We start from the raw sequence: 23,858 nt of genomic DNA, 5'->3' as shown, positions 1-23,858 counted from the left end.
CCTTTCTGGCTGACGATTTACCATAAAAATTGCATTAGTATGGCTTCTCGGCTGTGTGAGTCCGCACGTACACTGCTAGGACGCTTTAATGCTGAAAGATTTGACGCAGACACTGTACAAGTGTGGCTTCTCGTCCGTGTGAGTCCGCACGTGAGTTGCTAAGTACGCTTTCATGCTGAATGATTTTCCACAGACATTGCAGCAGTGTAGCTCCTCGCCTGCGTGAGTCCGTATGTGGGCTGTTATATTCACTTTCTGGCCGAAGGATTTGCCCTAGCCATTACAGCAGGTTGGTTTCTCGTATGTGTGAGTCTGCATGTGTGTCCCGAGTGTACTTCTACCAATGAAGACTTCACTACAGATACTGCAACGGTCTCAACTATTAGTCCCCATGTGACCTGTTAGACAGGCTTTCTGGCTGAAGGACTGGCCACAGACATTGCATCAGTACGGCTTTTCGCCTTTGTGAGTCCGCATGTGGGCTGTTAGATTGCCCTTCCCACTGAAGGTTTTCCTACAGACATTGCAGCAGTATGGCTTCTCGCCTGTGTGAGTCCGCATGTGGCCTGTTAGATTGGCCTTCCGACTGAAGGTCTTCCTACAGATATTGCAGCAGTATGGCTTCTCTCCTTTGTGAGTCCACATGTTGGCTGTTAGATTGCCCTTCCAACTGAAGGTCTTCCTACAGACATTGCAGCAGTATGGCTTCTCTCCTGTGTGAGTCCGCCTGTGGACTGTTAGACTGCTCTTCTGACTGAAAGTCTTCCTACAGACATTGCAGCAGTTTGGCTTCTCTCCTGTGTGAGTCCGCCTGTGGACTGTTAGACTGCTCTTCTGACTGAAAGTCTTCCTACATACATTGCAGCAGTATGGCTTCTCTCCTGTGTGAGTACGCAAATGGTCTGTTAGACTGCTTTTCATGCTTAAGGACTTGCTGCAGATATAGCAGGAGAATGGCTTCTCGCTTGTGTGAGTCCGGATGTGGGTTGTCAGGTATCTTTTCTCACTGAAGGACTTGCTACAGATATTACAACAGTTTGGCTTCTCGCCTGTGTGAGTCCGCATGTGGGATGTTAGACTGCTTTCCTGGCGGAATGTCTTGCTACAGATATAGCAGCAGTATGGTTTCTTGCCTGTATGAGTCCACATTTGGGCTGTTAGACTGTCTTCCTGGATGAAGGACTTGCTACAGACATCGCAGCAGTATGGCTTCTTGCCTGTATGAGTCCACATTTGGGTTGTTAGATTCACTTTCTGGCTGAAGGATTTTCCACAGATATTGCAACTGTGTGGCTGAAGGATATGCCACGAGGACTGCTCCTGAAACAAGGTGCTCCAGCATCCGGAGGTTGATGATCTGCGTAGCTCACCTCGGGTCTCGATCTACAGCGAAAAAATTAAAACGATGTTGCCAATAGACCAAAAGTCAACTCCACTACAACTCTTACACTGGCGAAATGCTCCTACTGAAGATTCCACTGACAGATATCACATACAGAGAGCTTGTTACTCATGAACATCACATTCCTGGGGTTTATCGTCCTATGAGGTCAAATTCAGAGTGTAGTCGTAAATTCGAAAAGGTCTCACTCTTTACGAGAATGTGTTGAGTCTTTTGTCTCGAATCACGATATCACGCGCAAGAAACATCTGATGATTTAGGATCGTGTAATCTCATAGACAATTCCATTGACAGAATGCATGAGAATAAGTGGTACAGCCTGAAAGGAGAAACACAAACTCTGTAATCCGCCAAACATTTACCTATTGAAATTCGTATGTCTGTTCTCGAACACGAAGGACAGAGTATGCTTTGGGGATTTCATCTTGTTCAAAAAGTACTCTGCGGTTTTTGGCACGCGAGTAATAATTTTGTAAAAAAGCCCTTGACCTTGAGGTTGTTCGAGAGAGAATCTCAATGTTGGAGATATTAATAAAGTTGAGAACATGGTTTTCCGACTGTCAGCAAGATCTACTGAACAATGGGAAATCATTTATAAATATTAATTACAGTCGAGCAAACATACGCATTGTATTTGTACATTGTTACCATATCATTGCCGCATTCTACTACGTCAGAGTGTGCAGTTAACTCTAAACACATAGCTTGGATGTGCAACCAAACACAGTCGACATACATATAGACGGACGGTAGTAAGAACAAGGAAGTTCATACTTACTACCATGTACTACATCATTCTACGTCTTAGTTACTGTCTTTAACAGCAGCATGGAAACCACTAATCCAGATAAAATCCTCGAAAAGCTGAAAGATAACGTGCAGATTACAGCTTTCAGTTTCACCTCCAGATACTGCTGTGTTAGATATTATGATGGCGACAAGGAATATGGCTTTGGTAGCAGCGTTTTATAACAATTTTCTGATATAATGAAATATTTGAACCCAAATGCTGGCTGTCACGCCCTTGACAAGAGTTCCTCTAACACTACAGATAAAATGAGCACAAAAATCAAGGCTTGAGCTAAAATTAAAGATTACAGGACATTGAACTGCACCGCAGTGGATATTCCTACTTTGTAAAGGAAGGAAAGAGATTCCTTTTATTTCAAAAACCTCAAGGACAAAGTGATTATTTTTAGTGGAATGATAACATCGTTGGGCAGCATCCTAGTTTGTGCATGTCTCCCCACCGCAGAGTAGTTCGAGATATTCTAGGAAATAAGAGCCATAAATACAAATTTCTTGGTTAAGGGTGAGATTCCCTTAAGCAGGCACGTAGGAAAAGGCGATCACGCAGGCCAAAATACATCGTAAGATGAAGTGATATTTCCCAATTCACATGGGCCGGTGGAAAGCATGACTTCCTCACAAGTAAAGTAGTAGGAGGCTCGACCACGTGGACAAATGAAACGGGGTCATTGATTCCAGATACGACAGACTAGACCACTTGAACACCACACAAAATATTAATATTGCCACCAGAAGGCAACAGGGGGCAGAGAATACGACAGTGGTTTGAATGTCATACATATTGTTGCATATCATACCAAGCAAAAGGTACAATATTCTGTGGCAATTCTTCTTTACGTGATTATGTGATTTTTGTGACAAGTGAATTATCAGGTTCTCAATTAGTTTTTCATTCTGTATTGATGAATATACTCCAAGAACTATACTGAAATCAAGTCACGAGCTTAGGAAAAGTATCCTTCCGCATTTGAGCACGTCCCCTGTTCCCCCTTCCAGTCTCGTCACCGTTCTCCATCTCCGCCACAACCAGGTTATCATTAACGCCGTGCGTCCATCTGACAAGTACAGTACTTCATTCTGAAATAGTGAAGCATCAAACGAAATCACTTCCTTTCACACAGCTGTCCTTTGATTACGTCCCATACCTATTTATTCCTTTACTGACCATGTAAAATCAACAGATTACTGACGAATACCGAGGCAAGAGAAGCAAGGTTTATTTTTATTTCATAATGCAATTTGTGTGAGGCAATGGAGACTGTCCGTGTCAGTTTCTCACAGTTAAAAAGCTGAGTGGGATTGCAAAATACAATGCTCCCAGGAATGTTTGAAATATTGTAGTCTCGTCATTCGGAAGGTAAAAAAGAATCCATGATCCTCTGATGACAACATTTCTGCAGGTAGAGGGCGATTACGAATATAAAGTACACATTATTATTATTATTATTATTATTATTATTATTATCATCGAATACGCCAAGGATCATATTCCCATACCGTGTTAAGGCCCTTCCTATTTTATTTACGGCGAGTGCTCAGCTGACACATCGATCTTCCGCTGGAGACTTGGATTTTCCGTGGAGTTTAAATTCCAAGCGAGCGGCGTAAACACTGTACACAAAAACGCCGATCAGCTGCGCGGTCTTCTTCACGTCTTCCACAATCCACAGTGGATTCTAATCTCGTACTGTAATCGTTTAAAATAAATTTGGTTTAGATTTTCTACTTTATTTTTCTCCACTTTTGTTAGCTTTAAAGTATTTCACAGGGGACTCATGCGTCACAACATCACACACGCCTTGCTCACAGCTGGCAGCCATTATGAATACTGAACAGTGAACACGCTGTTGCAGCCAGTATCGCCAACAGTTTTCTTGGATCCATCTTCAACATCACACATATTATGCAAACTTATCAGCAGTGGAATGAACTCGAACAAAGTTACTAAGTACACAGTGCAATAAGATATCAATATCATATTAAATAATTATTATTTTGCTACATACACCACTGAGAACAATAACTATTCATAGCCATCTACGTATGAAACATAAGAATTGGTAACGAACCCGAATAACATACAACCTGTGATATATTTTCCATATTTATACAGGGCAAAAATTTTAATTCATCAAGTCAGTTCACCAGAATATCTAACCAAACTGAAGAAAGCTCCTGACTTCAGGAACAAGTAACAAATCTAGGGAACTATTTGGCGCTGCGGAAGCCTTTTCACCGACCAGAAGTCTGACTAACGTCAAAGGGACCACTTTCGATACGGAACAGTTGGCAGAAGAGGTACTCTACCTTTATGGAAGTTGATGCAGAAAGTAGCGTAGCATTCCTCCTCCAGAGGAGCGGATGCAAAAGACGTCTGTTCTCCATCTGCGGAGCGGCGTAACTACCTGCTGTCATTAGCTCTAAAATGTTTCCTAACAAGCTGCCCGTAAAATAACACCATCACATCATTATGGCAAAGTCTCATGGAATCGGAAACAAAGGTTAGGGCGTCCCCTGGAAGGGGCGCGCGTTGGCAGGGCCCAGTCAGCGTGAAAGGTATGCAAGGGTTACCATCGCACGGGCTGTGACGGCTAAACAAGCGAATTATCCCATCCTGTATCGCATCACTTTACTAAGTCTGGACGAAGTAGCGAATTAGCCACAGCCCTTGAGAGAAGGCATGTAGGCATCTGTAAGGTGCAGAAGAAAAGTTGGAGTGGGGACAAGTTTATAACTTATGTGCAAAAGAACACGAAGAAGTGTGACAATCGCTTGATGTAACTCGTCTACGTTGGGGACAGAAGGAAATTCCAATTTTTCAGTGCAACGCTGCAAAAACTGGGCTGAGCACGGAAACCTGATGGACACGTCGGATGGAGAAAGGAATACCACACAGCCCATGGAATACTTGGGTATGGACAGAAGAACGACGACGGCCAAAAAATTCCCAATTAAGCAGAAACAAAACATCGCGAACAAATAGTACAAAAGCGCGATATTCATCTTGTCACGTACTGCAATGACTACATCCTTGTGAGATGAAGGAATCTCAAAGATGTTCTAGAGACAACAGTTGTTCCTTACGGAACCGTTATAATGCAACATCGACCAGTCACCTGTAAGCTGCGGGTAAAGTCACCATGATCCCAAAAATTCGCAGGAAATGGACCAAACAATCAAATAGTGGCGCCTGAAGGAGGAGGTCGATGTTGTTGCGAAAGTTACAGTGCCACAAATGACCATAGTTGAAGTGAGCCGGACTAAACTGAAAGACACCGCATGCTCTGTTCTTGGAACAACTAAGTCAGGGCGACGACGACGAAGGTTTAACTATGACACGTGGCTTCGGAATGACGATGTTAAGGATGCAGTACGGTTGAAGGAACAGCTGTACCACGCGGTTCTTACTCGTTGGAATGCCTACAAAGCAGCCAAAAGTAATGTGAAGGAGGTTATTGCCATAACAAGAGCACACCGGTATGCAGGTGAAATTTGGTACGCCAGAAGACGAGCGGGATATTTAAAGGCTAGTCAAATCAAGGCAACGAAAAACGGAAGCCAACGTTTTTACAGCTGCAGAGAGGAAACAGATGATTTGCTACTCGACTGGAAGGAAGTGCGAGAACACTGGCGGAACTACTTTGACAAAATTTCCATCTTGGAATTTCAGTATCTACCTATCCAATACACCTCTGCTGTTGAAGGTCCAACGAAGGATAATGTCATCACTGAGGTCCAGGCTATGCTGAAGAAAATGAAACCAGGTAAAGCCACTGGCACCGATGATCTTCCGGCAGAGTTTTGTTTCTCTCAACTACGGGATGCAGAGTGTGGCTAGAATGAGCTTTTCAACCTGATCATCAAAGAAGGTCGAAAACTAACAGATGGGTAACGGAATATCGATTCAGAAATAAGTGAAATCCTGCCAATTCTTCTAATCACCGCCCGATCAGACTTGTGAGCCACGCAATGACAATTTTCGAACAAATCCTCGACAAAAGGATTGGCGATTTAGCCAAACTCAACACGAGCCAAGCTAGATTGGTGTAAAATTTTGGCACAACAGGAGCAATCCACGCTGCAAGGCTCTTAGTTGTTAGACATAGTGAAAAGAATAATAGCAATCATCTCGACTTTCTGGACCTTGAGAAGTCCTTCATCAGGTACCTCAAGAGCTTACCTGGTCAGCGCTACAAGAATATGGCATTCCAGAGCACATTATTAAGGGGGCACAATTGCTTTATATAGAACCAAGGAGTTACGTTCAAGCTACCGCAGGAGCGTCTGATGACTTCCATAGAACGGTAGGAGTCCACCAAGGCCGTGCCTTATCACCACTGCTGTTCATTCTTGTGATGGACACCATTACATCAGACCTGCACAAGCCAACACCATGGACACTTCTCTAAGTTAACGGCGCCATTTTGTCTGCAGAGAATAAGTTTGATATCCGCGTCAAACAGAAGATTGCAATAATCGACTGGCGCAATATGTCCCGCGCCTCAACAAAAATAAGACATAGTCGAGAAGATGAAACCGTGCGTGTTGCCGGTGAAAATACAGGACAAGTAGAGATATTTGGGTCCACAATCTCTGATGATGGCGACTTACTGATGAAGTCACCTTAAGGATATAAAAAGCCAGGCTGAAATGGAGAATAACAACGGGCGCGTTGCGACCGTCAGATGAAGGGCCATCTGAAACCTAAGATCTACAAAACTGTTATCTGCCTTGTCGTTTCCTACGGCAATAAATGCTGGCCAGCTACAAAAGAAGTAGATCGCAAATTAAGCGTCATGGATACGAAGATGCTTATTAGGAATGCTGGCATTTCTGTACTGAATCACATTCCAAATGATGCTATTATGAAATGTTTTGGCGTTGCACCGATCCAGAAGAAAATTGAGGAAAGCCATGTGCGCAGGTTTGGGAATGTGTTGCGTGCAGAGGACAATATATAGTTAAAGTCAGCGTATACACAGGAAGTCTGTGAAAAGAAGCGCAAGGCACGAACAAGACAGCAAAGGAAAGATACAGTGCACAACGACCCGAAAGCCGAGAATACATACAGACATGGCCCGAAACCTAACTGGAGACAATGAATCACGACAGCGGATCATCCACCAGGCAGAATTAACACTAAAGAATCAGAATAACAAAAAGCAGACATGAATATTCTACTATGAAAAATGGGATATAATGGATATTTTTCACATCCTAGCATTCAACATAATATGTTCAAATTCTCTCTCCTAAAGCCTACGTCCAATATTTATAAATGACTTAGTGTTTGAATGACAGAGTACTTCTCGATTTGATGTTTAAGCAACTATATGAAATACATTATAAAAAAATGAATAACTGAACAAAATAAAAATTTCAGAATGATGTGTGTTAATCGAGCATGACAGAAAAGCCGTGGAGGAGTCAGTCAGTGTATTCTGGACTGAACGGAAGTTCGTCTTAAACAGCAGACAATCAGATTAATCAGTTTGGTATTTTAATACGGTCAAGTCTATAATTATGAAGACCGTGGAGGAGTGGCAAAAATGGCTGGTTCAGGACCATGTGTCTCTAGACATGAGTCTCTTCACTAATTATTTAGCACAGGGCAATGTGTCTCCACAAACGGAAGGTAACCTTGTCACTAACTGGTGAGATCACGGCCATGTGTCACTACACAAATTAAAGTTAACCTCATCACTAACTGCTTAGCTCAGAGCTATGCTCTCTCCACAACAGGAAGGTAACCTCATCACTAAGAGGTAAGCTCAAAAATATTTGTCTTTCCACAAGTCAGCAATTAGGAAATTATATTATCTTCATAACCTTTTCTTATGTAATTCAGTACCAAATTAACATGGCAAACCTTTTAGACATTTAAGTTGCTGCATGATATTTGTAGACTGCTGAAATGAGAGTGAGGACAAGATAGCACCAGAGGTTATATATAAAAAGTGGGAAGCAGTAGATACAGTAAGGCCGGTCGAATGAATCCTTCAGAAGCATCTAAAACATATGATAAACAACGGACTAAACTACGTGGACAATGGATTATCCTCAGCCTTGTATACCAAGGAAAAAGTATACACACAAAAGGCTTGCTGCTTTGCTGGTTGGAGAGTGACCCTGCATGATATATGTTTAGAAAGAATGCTAAATTAATCTTCATCCAAAAATAGAAATATGCATTGTGGAATAATTATTTTGTGTGAAAAGTATTGATAAGCAACATTCTTATTGGTGGTCATATTACAAGATTGTTTTCTAACTTAGCCTACTGTGTCCTGTTACACAAGAATTACTCAGAAACCGGAGAAATTCAACCTCAAAGAGTTGACGTATTTGGGCGTTCCTCAGTTGTGTGCATGGTTCTAATCTGACTAATGAGAGAGTGCACTGGGCAGTTCTCAGGAATGAAATGAATATTTCTTGCCACTGGTTGTGAATGTCAGGATAACACAGCGCCAGATGGGAGATGAGTGGGAAGCCGTCAACGCACCACGTAACAGACGAGGAGACTCTCACTACCCACAAAATCAAATAAGCCTTTCAGACTTCATAGTTTCCATCAATAATCTGGTTTGAAGTCAAACCTTAAGCTATGACTAGCCATTGCAGAGGCTGCCAATACATGGGCGCGGCTAAGAGCACTAACCCGAGCTTAAACAATCATTTCCCACGGATTATCAAAGATCGTTTCACACAGTAACCAAAAAAGGTGTGACAGCAATAAATGAATTAGCAAGTACTCCATTGGCACACCTACAGTTCGAGAAACACTACTGCATTAAAGGTTTGAATATAGGATATACATGTGTGCTGCTCTGTTACGTCACTGATAAAAATAATTTTGAAATAAATTTATATCATTAGATTATTTTTTACCTACTTTTACGAGATAATAAATTCACCTGATGAATTCTGGAAATTTCTTAGGCAACCTGCACAAAATATAAATCTTCTATTGTAGCTATCCATTTTATTAGTTTATATTAATTGTGTTAATGTGTTTCCAGTCAACACAGTACAAGCACTTCACTGACAATGAGCACTAAAATGAAAAGTGGGGAAATGGCGACATTCAGCAAGTGTGACTGCAACACTGGAACAAAGATAATTCACTACCACAATATCTTGTTATGCTTAAAACCATGTGGAAGTTTTATTTGAAAACTATGGTACTAAAGATGTTGGACTACTGAACTGAACGTTTCATTTCTACAGCAAATTATCTGCTTTGGTGTTCACAAATGGACGAATTTGACTTAACACAACAGAACTGGAAAGTTTAAAATATGACATTCTTTGTGTTATTGCACTATTGAACTGAGCCATAAATATATTGATTAATGAAGCTATGTTAGTTTGGAATTATTATATTGTTTGCAATGTACATAAGAAATAACAATCTTGAATTTGTATATTTATTTCATAATCTTCAATTATGCCTCTTTCTGTGCACCACTCTTGATACAAACATACAAAATTACTGAGAATATCTGGAGGTGATAGTTGCAGATGGCATTTCAGATGATAAAAATGTGAAAAAATTATTCGGTGACAGTGAAAGAACGAATACAGCTTTCACCCTTGCTTAAAGGTATAAAACTAAGAAACAATTCTAGGTTCTGTTCAACCCAATCAACACACATCACTTTACAAGTGAACTATTTATTTAGGGACATGTTTCGTCTCTAGTTGAGACTTCATCAGACATTAAATCACATGCTAAATTACAAAACTCAAATTAGACACTCAAAAAATGTTAAAAAATGGAAGAACCCAATATCTTTTTAAGGTCTATTTGGGAAATGCAAAATAAATATATATATATATATATACTTAAGATGCATTCTATTTTATTTGCGACATGACATTGGAATGAATTCCATTCTAGAGGGACCAGCCATAGGGGTCCTCAAGATGAGCTAAATACAACTTTTCATATAAAAAGATTTCTTTCTGTAAAGAAATTTAATCTCTTTTCTTAACCACAAGTGGTTGACCTTGTTTTGAATCGAAAGGTGAAACTAAGATGATATAATTTTTCTTTGGGAAGGTTATGAGAATTTGGGAATTACTTTGCTTACTAGACATTTCTTTTAAAATGCTATGTCTTTTGAAATTTTTGCTAATCTGATTTTGAGATTCATGAACCTATTTAAAACGTTCTTAGCCTGGTTGGCTTCATTAGTACAATTCACAAACTTCATTGTGTAGATATTTCTGAAGTGTATTTGTTTAAAACAAATTTAAGCACAATTTACGAACATCACTGTGTAGATCTGTACTGACACAGTTAAAACTAACAAACAACGCTAGGTTTTGGTCCACCCAATCAATTCACATCAAGTGAACTATTTATTTAGGAACATGTTTCGTCTCTATTTAAGACTTCATCAGCCATAAAATCACGTGGTAGATTACACAGACCTCAAGATACAACTTTCATTTAAAAGGGATTTCATTCTGTAAAGAAATTTAATCTCTTTTCTTAACCATAAATGGTTGACCTTGTTTTGAATCGAAAGGTTAAACTAAAATGATATATTTTTTCTTCCTAAATAAACAGTTCATTTGTAAAGTGTAGTGTATTGATTGGGTGGAACAAAACCTAGCAATGTTTCTTAGTTTTAACTGTGTCAATACAGATCTACATAGTGATGTTCGTAAAATGTGCTTAAATTTGTTGTAAACAAATACACTTCAGAAATATCTAGCTCTACCAGAGATTTTTTGTAGATAGATTAGAAAAAAACTACACGAAGGGTCATTAAATATGATCTAAAAGTTCCTGAATATTTTAGATAAAATTAGCCTATATAATTTTAAGATATTAGTGTTTAAATGTAACAATTTAAAAAAAGGATTACACTGATGAAAACGGCCAGTTTTCGGATATAAAACATCCACTACTGAACACAACTCTGAATAGGTACTGCATATTCCATACTGTGTAGGGTATGTGGTGTACGTACTTTGTTTCTTCTTTGATGTTTGGTACCAGCTGGTTAATTGAACCCGGATCTGTGAATATTTCCTCCTTAATACCTTCGGAAGGCTATAAGTAAAAAATAAGAAAAGTATAATTAAAAGGGAATAAAAATATATATGACTAAACATTAAATAGCTGAGAAAATACATTTCATATTCGCACAATAAGAGTCTACTTAATTTATATTCCAAAGTAAAAATATAAGAATGGAAAGGAACAGTGAAATAAAATTGAATCAAATCAAAATCACTTCATTTTTCAAAAGAGATATCTACAGCGATGGCAAATGGTACACAAGAATACATTATTGACAAGCACTAAATTTTAAATTAAGAAAAGAAGACATTTCCCTCAAACACAGTATTATGCAATTTACACGAACAATTTTTCTATTAATCACACAGCTCATGCTTAATGAATTTATATTATTTACAAGATTCTACACATAATATCTTCTGTACTTACAAACATAATCAACTCATATATATTATGTGGAGTTACTTCAAATAATACTATAAAACTGCTATAAGATTGAAATATACACTGCATTTATTTACACTGACTGACAGAGCAAATGCAACACCAAGAAGGAGTGGTCAGAACTTTATGCCAATTGCAGGGTAGACTGACGTCACTGAGGTATGCTCATGATGTGAAATGCGCCGCTGTGCTGCGCACATAGCGAACGATAAATGGGACACGGCGTTGGCGAATGGCCCACTTCGTACCGTCATTTCTCAGCCGACAGTCATTGTAGAACGTGTGGTCGCGTGCCACAGGACACGTATATAGCTAAGAATGCCAGGCCGCCGTCAACGGAGGCATTTCCAGCAGACAGACGACTTTACGAGGGGTATGGTGATCGGGCTGAGAAGGGCAGGTTGGTCGCTTCGTCAAATCGCAGCCGATACCCATAGGGATGTGTCCACGGTGCAGCGCCTGTAGCGGAGATGGTTGGCGCAGGGACATGTGGGACGTGCGAGGGGTCCAGGCGCAGCCCGAGTGACGTGAGCACGCGAGGATCGGCGCATCCGCCGCCAAGCGGTGGCAGCCCCGCACGCCACGTCAACCACCATTCTTCAGCATGTGCAAGACACCCTGGCTGTTCCAATATCGACCAGAACAATTTCCCGTCGATTGGTTGAAGGAGGCCTGCACTCCCGGCGTCCGCTCAGAAGACTACCATTGACTCCACAGCATAGACGTGCACGCCTGGCATGGTGCCGGGCTAGAGCGACTTGGATGAGGGAATGGCGGAACGTCGTGTTCTCCGATGAGTCACGCTTCTGTTCTGTCAGTGATAGCCACCGCAGACGAGTGTGGCGTCGGCGTGGAGAAAGGTCAAATCCGGCAGTAACTGTGGAGCGCCCTACCGCTAGACAACGCGGAATCATGGTTTGGGGCGCTATTGCGTATGATTCCACGTCACCTCTAGTGCGTATTCAAGGCACGTTAAATGCCCACCGCTACGTGCAGCATGTGCTGCGGCCGGTGGCACTCCCGTACTTTCAGGGGCTGCCCAATGCTCTGTTTCAGCAGGATAATGCCCGCCCACACACTGCTCGCATCTCCCAACAGGCTCTACGAGGTGTACAGATGCTTCCGTGGCCAGCGTACTCTCCGGATCTCTCACCAATCGAACACGTGTGGGATCTCATTGGACGCCGTTTGCGAACTCTGCCCCAGCCTCGTACGGACGACCAACTGTGGCAAATGGTTGACAGAGAATGGAGAACCATCCCTCAGGACACCATCCGCACTCTTATTGACTTTGTACCTCAACGTGTTTCTGCGTGCATCGCCGCTCGCGGTGGTCCTACATCCTACTGAGTCGATGCCGTGCGCATTGTGTAACCTGCATATCGGTTTGAAATAAACATCAATTATTCGTCCGTGGCGTCTCTGTTTTTTCCCCAACTTTCATCTATTTCGAACCACTCCTCCTTGGTGTTGCATTGTCACTGTCAGTCAGTGTATAAACATGCAAGCTATTAAGATAACATTTTATTAGTACAAACAACACGAAGAGTGTTCAAAATCTTTCATTTTGTCACGCTGTGGACTAATGTGTAACAATTACAGGAGTTAGGTGATGTCTAGAGGTCTCCACCGAGCACCTTACTGAGTTTTAATATATTTCTTTACAATTTGCTTTACATCGCACCGACACAGATAGATCTTATGGCGACGATGGGTTAGGAAAGGACTAGGGATGGGAAGAAGCGGCTGTGGCCGTAAATAAGGTAGAGAACCAGCATTTTCCTGGCGTTAAATTCGGAAACCATGAAAAACCATCTTCAGGGCTGCCGGCATTGGGGCTCCAACCCACTATCTCCCCGATGCAAGCTCACAGCTGCGCACCTCTAATTGGACGGCCAACTCGACCAGTAGTTTCAATACAATCGATATCTTTGATACTCTAGGTTACATTACTTTCAAGTACTTGCAGGATTACTCTCTTCAGTCATAATCCTAACAGTTCCCATCGCATTCGGTCTAGTCCCACCAAAGCAGTTCCTTGTCAGATGATAACATGGTTGGGGATGTCCTTGTATTACCCATTAGTACAGGAATTTCATATAGTAAAGATAACTCCCTGAATTCGTAACAGCAAAGCCTGAAAGAACTTGCACAAAATTCACCCTACTGTCCTAACAAGCAGCTAACATGCCACGGTTTGAAATGGACAATTCCTGCAATATACCGCAAGTAGCAATGATACCAACGTCCACACATTATGTATATGGCAAAGAATCTTGGAACACTATCAGCTGTTGCGTGGCCTTGGAACAAAGCCAGATGTCACACAATACCTAGCAGTGCATTACAGTACTATGTGGAAGACAGAGGAACTACTTGAAGAAAATGAGAATATTCATATAAAAACTACAACATTTCTAAGGAACTTCAGAATTAATGGTTTAAAATAAGGAATGTGGTAGTAGTGGTGAATGATTTTTTACGAGTTAGTACAACTACACAACCATCATCTCAAAGAGTGGCTGTCTCACGTACATGGACGTGACATATATAAAAGGCTTCTAAGATCTTTAAGACTTACTGGAGGCAAAAATGATAACCTCCATAAATCCAGTACCAAATAATAATGTAACTGAAGCAAAGTATTACAGTGAAACCTCGTTAGAGCGTTCCTCATTTACACCTTTTCTCACTTAGCACGACGTAAATTCGAAGTCCCAATGCTCATCGTATTAAATCCATATAAAATACGTCACTTAGCACGTCACTAATTTTTGCTATTACTGCTTAGTACGATCATATTTTCCTAGCCCTGATTTCGAACTCCGGTAAGAGCCCTGCCCGCAGTTGCGTGATAACTCGACAAGGTCTTCAATTCTTTAAGTTCACAGAATAAATTTCACCTTCAAGGAGCCTCAGAAACGCTCCGTTTTGCTTGCCGGTCGGCAATGAAACTGCTGAATAACACTATCAGCCTGTTTGTGCTTGTATTTCAGATTCGATTCAAAAGTTAGAAATGTATTTCCTGTTTAGTTGCACAATGACGGGTAGCAAATATTTGTCGCGCGGTAGCCTACATCCGCAACATAATCGTGTGAAGTTGACCACCCACTGGTCCGAAATAAAATGTTTTCTCTAGCATTTGTTTTGGAAAGAGTGAGATATGCAATAATACTTCGATGTTTTTATGGGCCAAATTCAAATATTTTCATATTTGTTGTTCTTAACACTTTCCGGTGTACAATTTTAATGTTATAAGCCACAGCAGAAAAGGTCTCATATGTGTTCTCTCGTGTTCTTTCACATCACAATAGTCTCTCCTTACAGAGTTTCGTTGTACCCGTGGATATACGACGAGAAATCCGAATATGTCGGAAAATCGTATGTACTGTTTCGATATCCCTGTTGGATAATTTATATACATTTATTCAGTAGTACGTTTTCTCGCTTACTACATTCATTTTCCTTGTCCCCTGCAGAAACGCCTTAACGAGGTTTCACTGTGTTCAAATCAAGAGAATTGGTAAATATGGCAAAGGTCTGGCTTCCAAAAACAAAATTACCAAGTTTCGACGAGACTATATTTCGAGGGCATTTTCGAAAATATGACCACCATAAATTAAAGCCACATTCGAATACAAAATAATTCAATATATCACCTCATCCCTGAAAGTTTAGACAGAGAAAACCATAAAAACATATTGCCATGATCGAATCCAAGGTCACCATACTGTACAACTTAAGCTGATTGCATCGGAGTATGTGAAGCACATTCTTGAATCCACGAATAAGCTGTGCTTAGATAATATTATCATCATCTGGGCATGTTCAGTAAGGCTCGTCTTTACGCTGTTTAACCCTTAATTGCGTGTAGCTGATAAAATGTGGACACTCTATGCAAAAAGCCTTGTGTATTTGTTCATCTCGTTAGTAGTTATGACATGACTTTAAAATATTTTTCAGTTGATGACTTCTCTACTTGTTCAATAAATTAAATATATGATGAATGGGTTGATGGACCCATCCATTCATTTCAACGCTTCCCTGCATGCTGGTCACCAAGGAAACTACCTCCATAACTATGGAGTACTTCAGTAAGGAAATTAATAATCTGTTCATTGTTTCAATGTTCAAATATGGCAGGTCAGCAGCGGATATGTGAGAAATTATGTATGAAATTAGTGAGAGTGAATATGAAGAGGAAGCTGATGATCATTCGCTGATCCTGATATTTCGTTTCCCAAAAAAATGAAGAAGATCATGTTTCCCTCGAGGGAGAAGAATATGATGAGCTCAAAGTATCTGATAATGAAATACAAGATGAGTTTGACTGAACAACAAGATGGGTACATATCTCGAAATAGGACAGAATGGAGAAAATAACCCTATTGACAATCACGTGTAAGGTACATTCAACTTATACAGTAGAACCCCTATGTAATGTTTCTACAGGTACCTGATTCTTTTAACCTTAAATGGGGTATACTTTAAATCGAGGTTTCAGTAGGAAGCATACCGTTTCCAGAGATCTTTGCGTGTATTAACATCCATATATTTTTATTTTTCTCAATATTTATTTCAAATAACGAGCTACTTTTATTTTTGAGAGCAGCCATGTTGCACTTCCAGAGCCTCGCTGTCGCGTGGGAACGAACTCACCGGCGGTAAGCTCGTGAAATACCGTGACACCTCGGTGGACTTCGAGTACCCAACAATTCTTCAAATTCACGGAATTCTGCGTAATGAGAGATTTTGGCAACACAGTAAATACAGCAATAAATAGTCCAAATTATTCTTAAAACCTACGTGGAGACAGAACCCCCAGGGTAAAATATAAATGCAGTTAAGCCTAAGTACAAATCAGCGTCATATCAGTGGACTAGCTCCACGTGCCAAGGTCAATGGATGAAGAAAACCCGCTAAACGCCCGGGCATAAATAATTTATTTCACCTGTTGCGAGTGTGGTAAAATTATGAGATTAACATCTAAATAAATCACAAGTCTGTCCGGAATTCTGGAACAAGTTTCATGAAAATCGGTCTCTTGAACGCGATATTAGCAGATGACGTAATCAAGCGTAGTGGTGTGAGTAGCGTCACTCCTACTGTAAGACTATAAAAGAAACCCCCTCTGCATTTTTCTCAGTGTCGGTCTGGTTTCTGAAGCAGTGGAAGCTTACGCCCGTCGTCAGCAGAAAATTGTATAAGATTGATCTACAAATAGCTTAGTACATGTTCGTGGCTGTGGTCCACATCTTCTGTTAAAATGGGAAGGTGATAGAAATTTTCTGAACTTTAGCCGACAAACTGTGAAAGCATAGGCGTCTGTTAAAGTACATAGCAGATTTTATTGTATCACCTCGTGTGTGTTGGAAAGTGTTAAGGGAGTTGGGAAGCTAGTCAGAGTAGTTCTGATTTCGTTATCTGTTGAACACCTGTTGTATTAGGGTGACTGAAAGCCGACTCTGGGGAGAAGGGAGACAGTCGCAGTCGACTGCAGAACGAAGGAGGTGTGCTGTACAAATTATAACGAAGAAAGTGCGTGATTTGTGTTGTCATTTAATAACGCGTGAAAAGGCAGTATTTGTAAGATTGATATGTTTGAGAAGATGATGTTCTTTGTACCAATGTGCGGCTAAGCATGAGGTCAGCTGGCGAAAATGTAGCCAGAATACTGGAGATGACGTCAATGCAGGTCTCTCTATATTTTGTATTATGTTGTGGTTAAACTTTTTTGTTTGTCCCAACCAATTTTTTAAGACGTGTGTCGGGTTGATATTTGTAATTATCAGGCGAGAAGTGTTATAATTTTGGTCATCGTGTGAAAATCTTTAGTTTTGTAAAATTTCACGTCAAGAAACTGTAAAATGCGACGTTTAAATCTGGTGTTAATGTTCTATGAGATATTGTCCAAAGTGAGGAAAATTAGGAAAGCGATAATGGTAAAGTAGTCGTGGCGAATGTCTTAAATTTCAAGTATCATTTGAATTCAGAAATTTTTGTCGAAATTAATAATATTAATAATAATAATAATAATAATAATAATAATAATAATAATAATAATAATGTCTACCGCGGGATAAAAAATTTCCTATGTTAAAAGTGCATTTAACAAGTATGTTTTACAAGGATCGCAGGCATTTCGAAAATTCCAGTGAAATTCGATAGAGTTACCGTATGTTTTATTCATGGGAAGTAAAATTTTGTGAATCGTGTATGTCGATGATACGGAAAATCGCGGTGTGTTCTTGTATTCTCGAGGTCCGAAAGTTGTAGTAACAGTAAAATAAAGAGGTGTATTTTATAATGGTTATTGCTTTTTACAAGAGGATCGAAATGTGAAAAGGTTCTTGGAAATATAAGAAAAATGGATTGAGAGCGAAGAATTTATACATGTGGAGATGAGAGTGATAGGAATACTGAAGGTGAAAGGGAGCCTGGATTTTAAGTAATACCGCTGGGATAAGGCGAGGAGAATGAGTTTTGAGACAGGCTATGTTTGCCGAGGAAGGATTTGTGAGACAGACTGTATTGTGGCAGGCTGTAATGTATTCCGCTAACAATCCGAAATTTGAGACGACTACTGTGTGAGGCACCGTAGATTTCTAGTAAGATCCCAAGTGAAAAACGATTCTAGTGAAGATTAAAAATCTTGGTAGTAAAAGTCAAGTGACTAGTTACGTAAAGTCAGTATGAATAGTAGGATAATGTGACCTCAAGGATAAAAGAGCATTTAGAATACACGGTTGGTGTTGTGTGACCGTATAAATTTATTGAATTTCGTTTCACTGGATAGTCATAGATATAAATATTTGAAATTGACGGTAGACGATTTGAGGGTTTCCAATGCGGTAGTGATGATTATTATTTTTGGACAACATCCACTAAATGGTAGACGGGTGTTGGGATATTATTTTTTCTTCCCTAAAAATTCATTGCGCATGCTGAGATCGTGTTTGATTTGGGTGATTGTTCGTCACGTATATTTATTTTCGAGTTCACGTTTTGTAACTAGATAGAGACTTACTGCATTTTCCGACTTGCGTTTCTTTAATAGTAAGAGACGTTGTTCCGTTGTGTGTTATTAGTCTGACCAGGTTATTACTGAAATGTCAGAGTTTGTTTGAAATTGCTGGTTCGCCTGATATGCCAGGGGAAGCATAATACGACCCATTTTCCGCCCGACAATAGATTTAGGACGTCACATGTTATCCTTGGAGTATACTGATGATGAGACGTCCTAGTTCACGCTCGACGATAGAATTAGGAAGGTATCGTGTACATAGAGATTAGTGTTAGGATGTACAGATTTTAAGAGAGCCCGACGATAGGTGTGGGATGTCAGCTGTACATACTCAAGTCTCAGATTAGATGTTTTTTTGTTTTTGCGAAGTGACCTGGGCGAAGGTAGCATCTACAGTATAATACGAAATATGAAGAGGGTTAGATCGGTAATAATGAGGCCAACTTGTGCGCAGCTCCAACAGCTGGAAGGTGCTCCCTAAGATATGGGACCGTTATCGGCGAATGAGGGTTGCCCAACATTGGATATCGACCTGATGGTGATTAAATATTTTAAATATTTTATATTCTCCATGCGAGTTGAGTTAAAATAACTTTGATATTTTATTTTATTTTACGGACTTAATTCTTTTGTCGTTCTGACGTCCGTTTCGTTTTGATAGTGTGCATATTGACACTCATTGTATTAGTGTGAGACTTGAGTTGCGAATGTTGTTTCGATTCGTCAGCCAGTAATATTATTTTTATTTTCAATCTTTGTCGTTCTTTCATCTTTATACGTAGTTGAGTTCGATTAAGTGCTAACTTTGTAGGTAGTGTGTTGGGACAAACAATAAGTAGATGGATCTGTAATGGTAGTCATTGTTTAAAAAGGAAAGAATTCCTTAAGTTTGTTGGATTTTTCAATGTGGACTGGTAATTTTATTAAGCGTAACATAATCATTTCTAACCTGAAAATCGGTTCGATAATAACACTTTTCAAGTGATTTACCACTTTTTAATTAACTTCAGTGTTTGGCATTTCTTCCAAATGCGTGATAAATAAGTATTTCCTGCATTTCGCAGTTTTGTTCCTTCAGAATGACGTAACGTAAGATCCTGGCGGATCATGTTGTTGGTTCCTTCCAAACAGCTGTTTGGGTGATGCACATTTAGCATCGGGATTATTTTATCCCTTAAGGGTGTCATGAATGACAAATACATGGTGGAATTTTATTTCAATTGTGAATGATGCTGTTAACTCGTAGTGAACACCATGCTTTCCCATAATATTTCGCAACCTATCCAAAGCAACTGATAGTCAATTTGGTTCGATTAAGGGTCCATTCGGCGGGTGTTCCGTATCCGCAAGGGTATTCGACTGGTGGATAACCTTAATTGAGAGGAAATCAGGCGTTCTACTTGTTGAAAGTCAGATTTTCCACGGATCGTGTGGATTAATTCTCAGTTCTCGTTTGGAGTAATAGGTGCCCGGTTTTCAGGTCTTTCCTTTTTCAGTTTTTCAGTTTCGCTCTCCACTAATTTATTACTTTCTCCGAAGCAACTCCTCGATAATTGTGAGAAATAAATCAACGCTATATAATGTGACTGCGTTTGAAACTTCAATAATAAATGATTTATAATTTTTTTATTTCATGGATTTATATTAAAATAACAATGTTGTCGTGCCATTTCGAATTTATTAAAAGTCAGTAAGCACATATTTGCTCCTCATTTCAAGCAGTTAGGCTCTCTTCTGAATCCCATCGTTTGGTTAAGATCGTGACCGAATTTCTTCCCGCAACGACCCATGATTTAAGAGTTATATATTGGTCTACTGTAGCAGCTGTGGCCGACGAACAATGGAATGGTAAGTTCAAGGGTTCAATACATTACTTGCACAATGAGAGCAATAAAAGGAGGAGATAATTATATATTCTACACACTGTATTGTAGTTACAGTCTGTGCTTCATTTCACAAATTTTTGTCAGGAAATGCAAATCGGTTCAGTTTAACGTTTTCCTTATAGCGTTATACATGATTTTCCATAAAAGAAGGGAAATATACTGTACCGGGAACGCCGCTACGAGAGAAGTCTGAAGTATGTTTGTTGAACTTCGCGCGAGGTGGAAGGTACGCAGCCCGCCGAACGCAGTGACGTACCCAGCGAGTGACGTGGCCGTCGTAAGCCAGCTATCCGCAACCATATATGGTAATGTTCCAGCTTACCCTCAAAAGTACATTTTGGGCTACTTTATCGCTATTTCGACACTGCCATCTTAAAAACCATTACAATGGACGTCATCTGTCAAGATTTCAAGAAAATCCACCGAGTATTATAGAAGTTATAAGGGCAGATAATACCCGGGTTCTAGGCACTTCCATGCGAACGTGTGTAAAAGGAGGACCACCCGACCTACGAATTCAGTATCTGTCACTCCGCCGTCTCTGTGACACGGGTGACAGGAGGAGTATTGTGTGTGTCGAACTTCTAGTTGACAGTCTTCGAAATCCAAGTATTGGAACTTCGGTATTTTCTCTAAGTGTTGTGTCGGGACTTTATCATCTCCTTGAAGTGCCTGATTGGGACTTTGTTATTTTCTGCGAGCATCGTGTTGGAACTTAGTCATATTGATACATTGGAACTTTGTTATTTTTCGTGTGTCGTGATTGGACTTTGATATTTTCTTAAAGTGCCATATAGGAACTTTGTTATTTTTCTGAAGCGTCTCATTGGAACTTAGTTATTTCCGCCAAGTGTCACGGTAAGACTTTATTATTTTCTTAAGGTGACATACTGGAACATTGTCGTCGGAACTTTATTTTCTTCGAGTGTCGTGTTGGGACTTTAATATTTTGACACATAGGAACTTTATTTTCTTCGAGTGTCGTGTTGGGACTTTAGTATTTTGACACATTGGAACTTTGTTATTTCTACACATTGGAACTTTGTTATTTTTTGAAGTGCCACATAGGGACTTAGTTATTCGACGAGGATTGAAAGGACTTTGAATTTTCACGAGTGTTGTGTACCACATTGAACTTGCGTTTCGAACTTATTCGAAATTGTATTTTGTGAATCAATTTCTGGAACATTGACATTTTCCGAGCGTGTAGGATGAACTTGTTCCCTACCAACATAAACTTTAGTGTGAACAATATGACTTGTTTTCCCAAGTGCCTCATTGAATTTACGTCTTGTAAAGACTGTGAAACTTAGGGGACGTTCAACATTACGTGTAATTGTGAAATATGCAATACTTTCCAAGTGCTGCACTGGGACTTGTGTTTTGATTCTTATCCTCATTAAAGACTGTGACAATTCAGAATACGCACGTCGCGTTCCCAGAAAGCCTAGAACTTTCCAGTATTTTGAGTGAATCCATAATTTATGAAATCAGACTTTTTCTTACAAATATTAGTTTCTTTAATGGCTATTCACTTCGCCTATTGACGGAACAAGACAGTTTCCGAGTGCTATTTATTCAGTTCATTGCCAATGTGTTTTAAATCTTCAGAAACTATGCATTAAGAACTATGGTGACTATAGTCCTCTAGAACATTCCAATTTACAGTAAGCTTGCATTATGAACTTGCATTTCTACCGGTACGAAGTCGAAATCATCTTGTCCTTCGAGTGATTATTCCAGAACGTTTTGATTTAATATCTAGAGTGCAGTGACCATAATTAAAAGGTCATATCTGTTCAGACAGTGCCATGAATGTGTGGAGTGCCGTGCAGAAAACTCAAGGGTAAATTACGTCTCAAATCGAACCCAGGAACGTGTGCCAATCTTCGAGACATTCCAGAACGTCGAGACATTCCAGAACTCCTCATCCGAGCAGGCGTGGTCCCTGCCCAGGCGATGTCCAACGCCATGCCAGGACTTGGAGGTACCAAGCAGCCATGACACTTCCATGCTGCTGTACGAAGGTGATATGAACTTGCTTTTGATGATCAATAAACTCAATTTATCAAAAGAATCTCTAAAATTGATAACAATACCCCTCTCTGTACCAACTCCAATGATAAAGCCACTCCCTAGGTTAAGAACCATGCTCGTTAATTTAATATCAAGCGCCTTAAAGATATGAACACATTTTAAGGGTACACTTGCAAAAAACACATTAACATTGGTATGAAACAGCAATGGGTTTGTTTAGACATAATCGCAGATGTCTTTCTAGTAGCAGCTTATTCATTGGCACGTATTTTCAAATTAAAATAGTCTGAACACACACATTCCATTACATTCTTAAGAATTGTAATAGTACCAATCCAGAGGATTGTGGCAAATATTTCCATTCTCTTATTCCAAACGGCGTCACCTAACATAGGGTTACTGCACACATATTATGAAAACATATTTCAAGCTCCCTGTAGAATAATGATACAATTTTTACTACTAATTTACATGGAAACAGCCTTTCTGAAATTTAACAAGATGCATAAGAACATAACCTAACCTATGAAATTAGTTATACACAACACTGTATCTTCAGAAGGAGAAGTATGATATTCTTATTTTATTTCAGTACATGGTATTACAATTAAGAAATCATTTACTTACGCGTTTATTTCTAAGGAGTTAACAACTGCTGTCATTGCAGTTATTGCAAGAACATGTTATCCCGAGATGTATAGTACACCAGTCGCAGTTGTGAGAAGATCGATTCGCTCGCACGTAGCGAGGAATCGATATGGGAGATGATTGATCACATTTAATATAAACGCTGGAGTAGAGTGTACGAATACTGATAATGGATAAAAACTAACATGCCCGAATTTGCCCGTGATAATGGATGAATGAGTAAAATGGTTCTCATTGTAACCGGCAGAAATTGCACAGAATAATATAGGAACTTTTGAAGGTTATAATAACACTGTTATTAAAACGGGGGTTCTCTTCTACTACAACGGCCGCGGTTTGATGGGTATTGGAGTCCAACATCTCACTTCAGCCCTAAGTGCCCGTCTCTAAATTCCTCTTCTTGCTTGAACCATGCTTAGCAAGCTTATAGCGTCTTTTGCACAGGTTCTTAATTTCCCATAACAAAAATGAATAGAAATAAATATTTGAGAATTTTAGCATTTCCTGGACGCTAAAAGCGAGTTTTGCCCATTTTGAATGAAGTGAAATCGAATATAAAATTATATTGCGCTT

At 39.8% G+C, this 23,858-nt stretch overlaps 1 protein-coding gene across 1 annotated transcript; it reads right to left on the bottom strand.

Annotated features, from left to right (window-relative positions):
• Positions 1 to 444: 444 nt before the first annotated feature.
• LOC137502347 (zinc finger protein ZFP2-like) lies at positions 445 to 1,233 on the bottom strand. Its single transcript, XM_068229353.1, has one exon. It carries the CDS (start codon positions 1,231 to 1,233, stop codon positions 445 to 447), a length of 789 nt encoding a protein of 262 aa, XP_068085454.1.
• Between the last annotated feature and the right edge of the window lie 22,625 nt (positions 1,234 to 23,858).

Source organism: Anabrus simplex, chromosome 10 (assembly GCF_040414725.1).
Source record: "Anabrus simplex isolate iqAnaSimp1 chromosome 10, ASM4041472v1, whole genome shotgun sequence".
Taxonomy (NCBI): domain Eukaryota; kingdom Metazoa; phylum Arthropoda; class Insecta; order Orthoptera; family Tettigoniidae; genus Anabrus; species Anabrus simplex.
The sequence above is the reverse complement of the archived record's forward strand: the minus strand, read 5'-3'. Positions and strand labels throughout refer to the sequence as shown.

Excerpts from the sequence above, each read along its gene's own strand:
- LOC137502347 (XM_068229353.1), bottom strand. The coding sequence starts at position 1,233 with ATGTGGACTCATACAGGCAAGAAGCCATACTGCTGCGATGTCTGTAGC.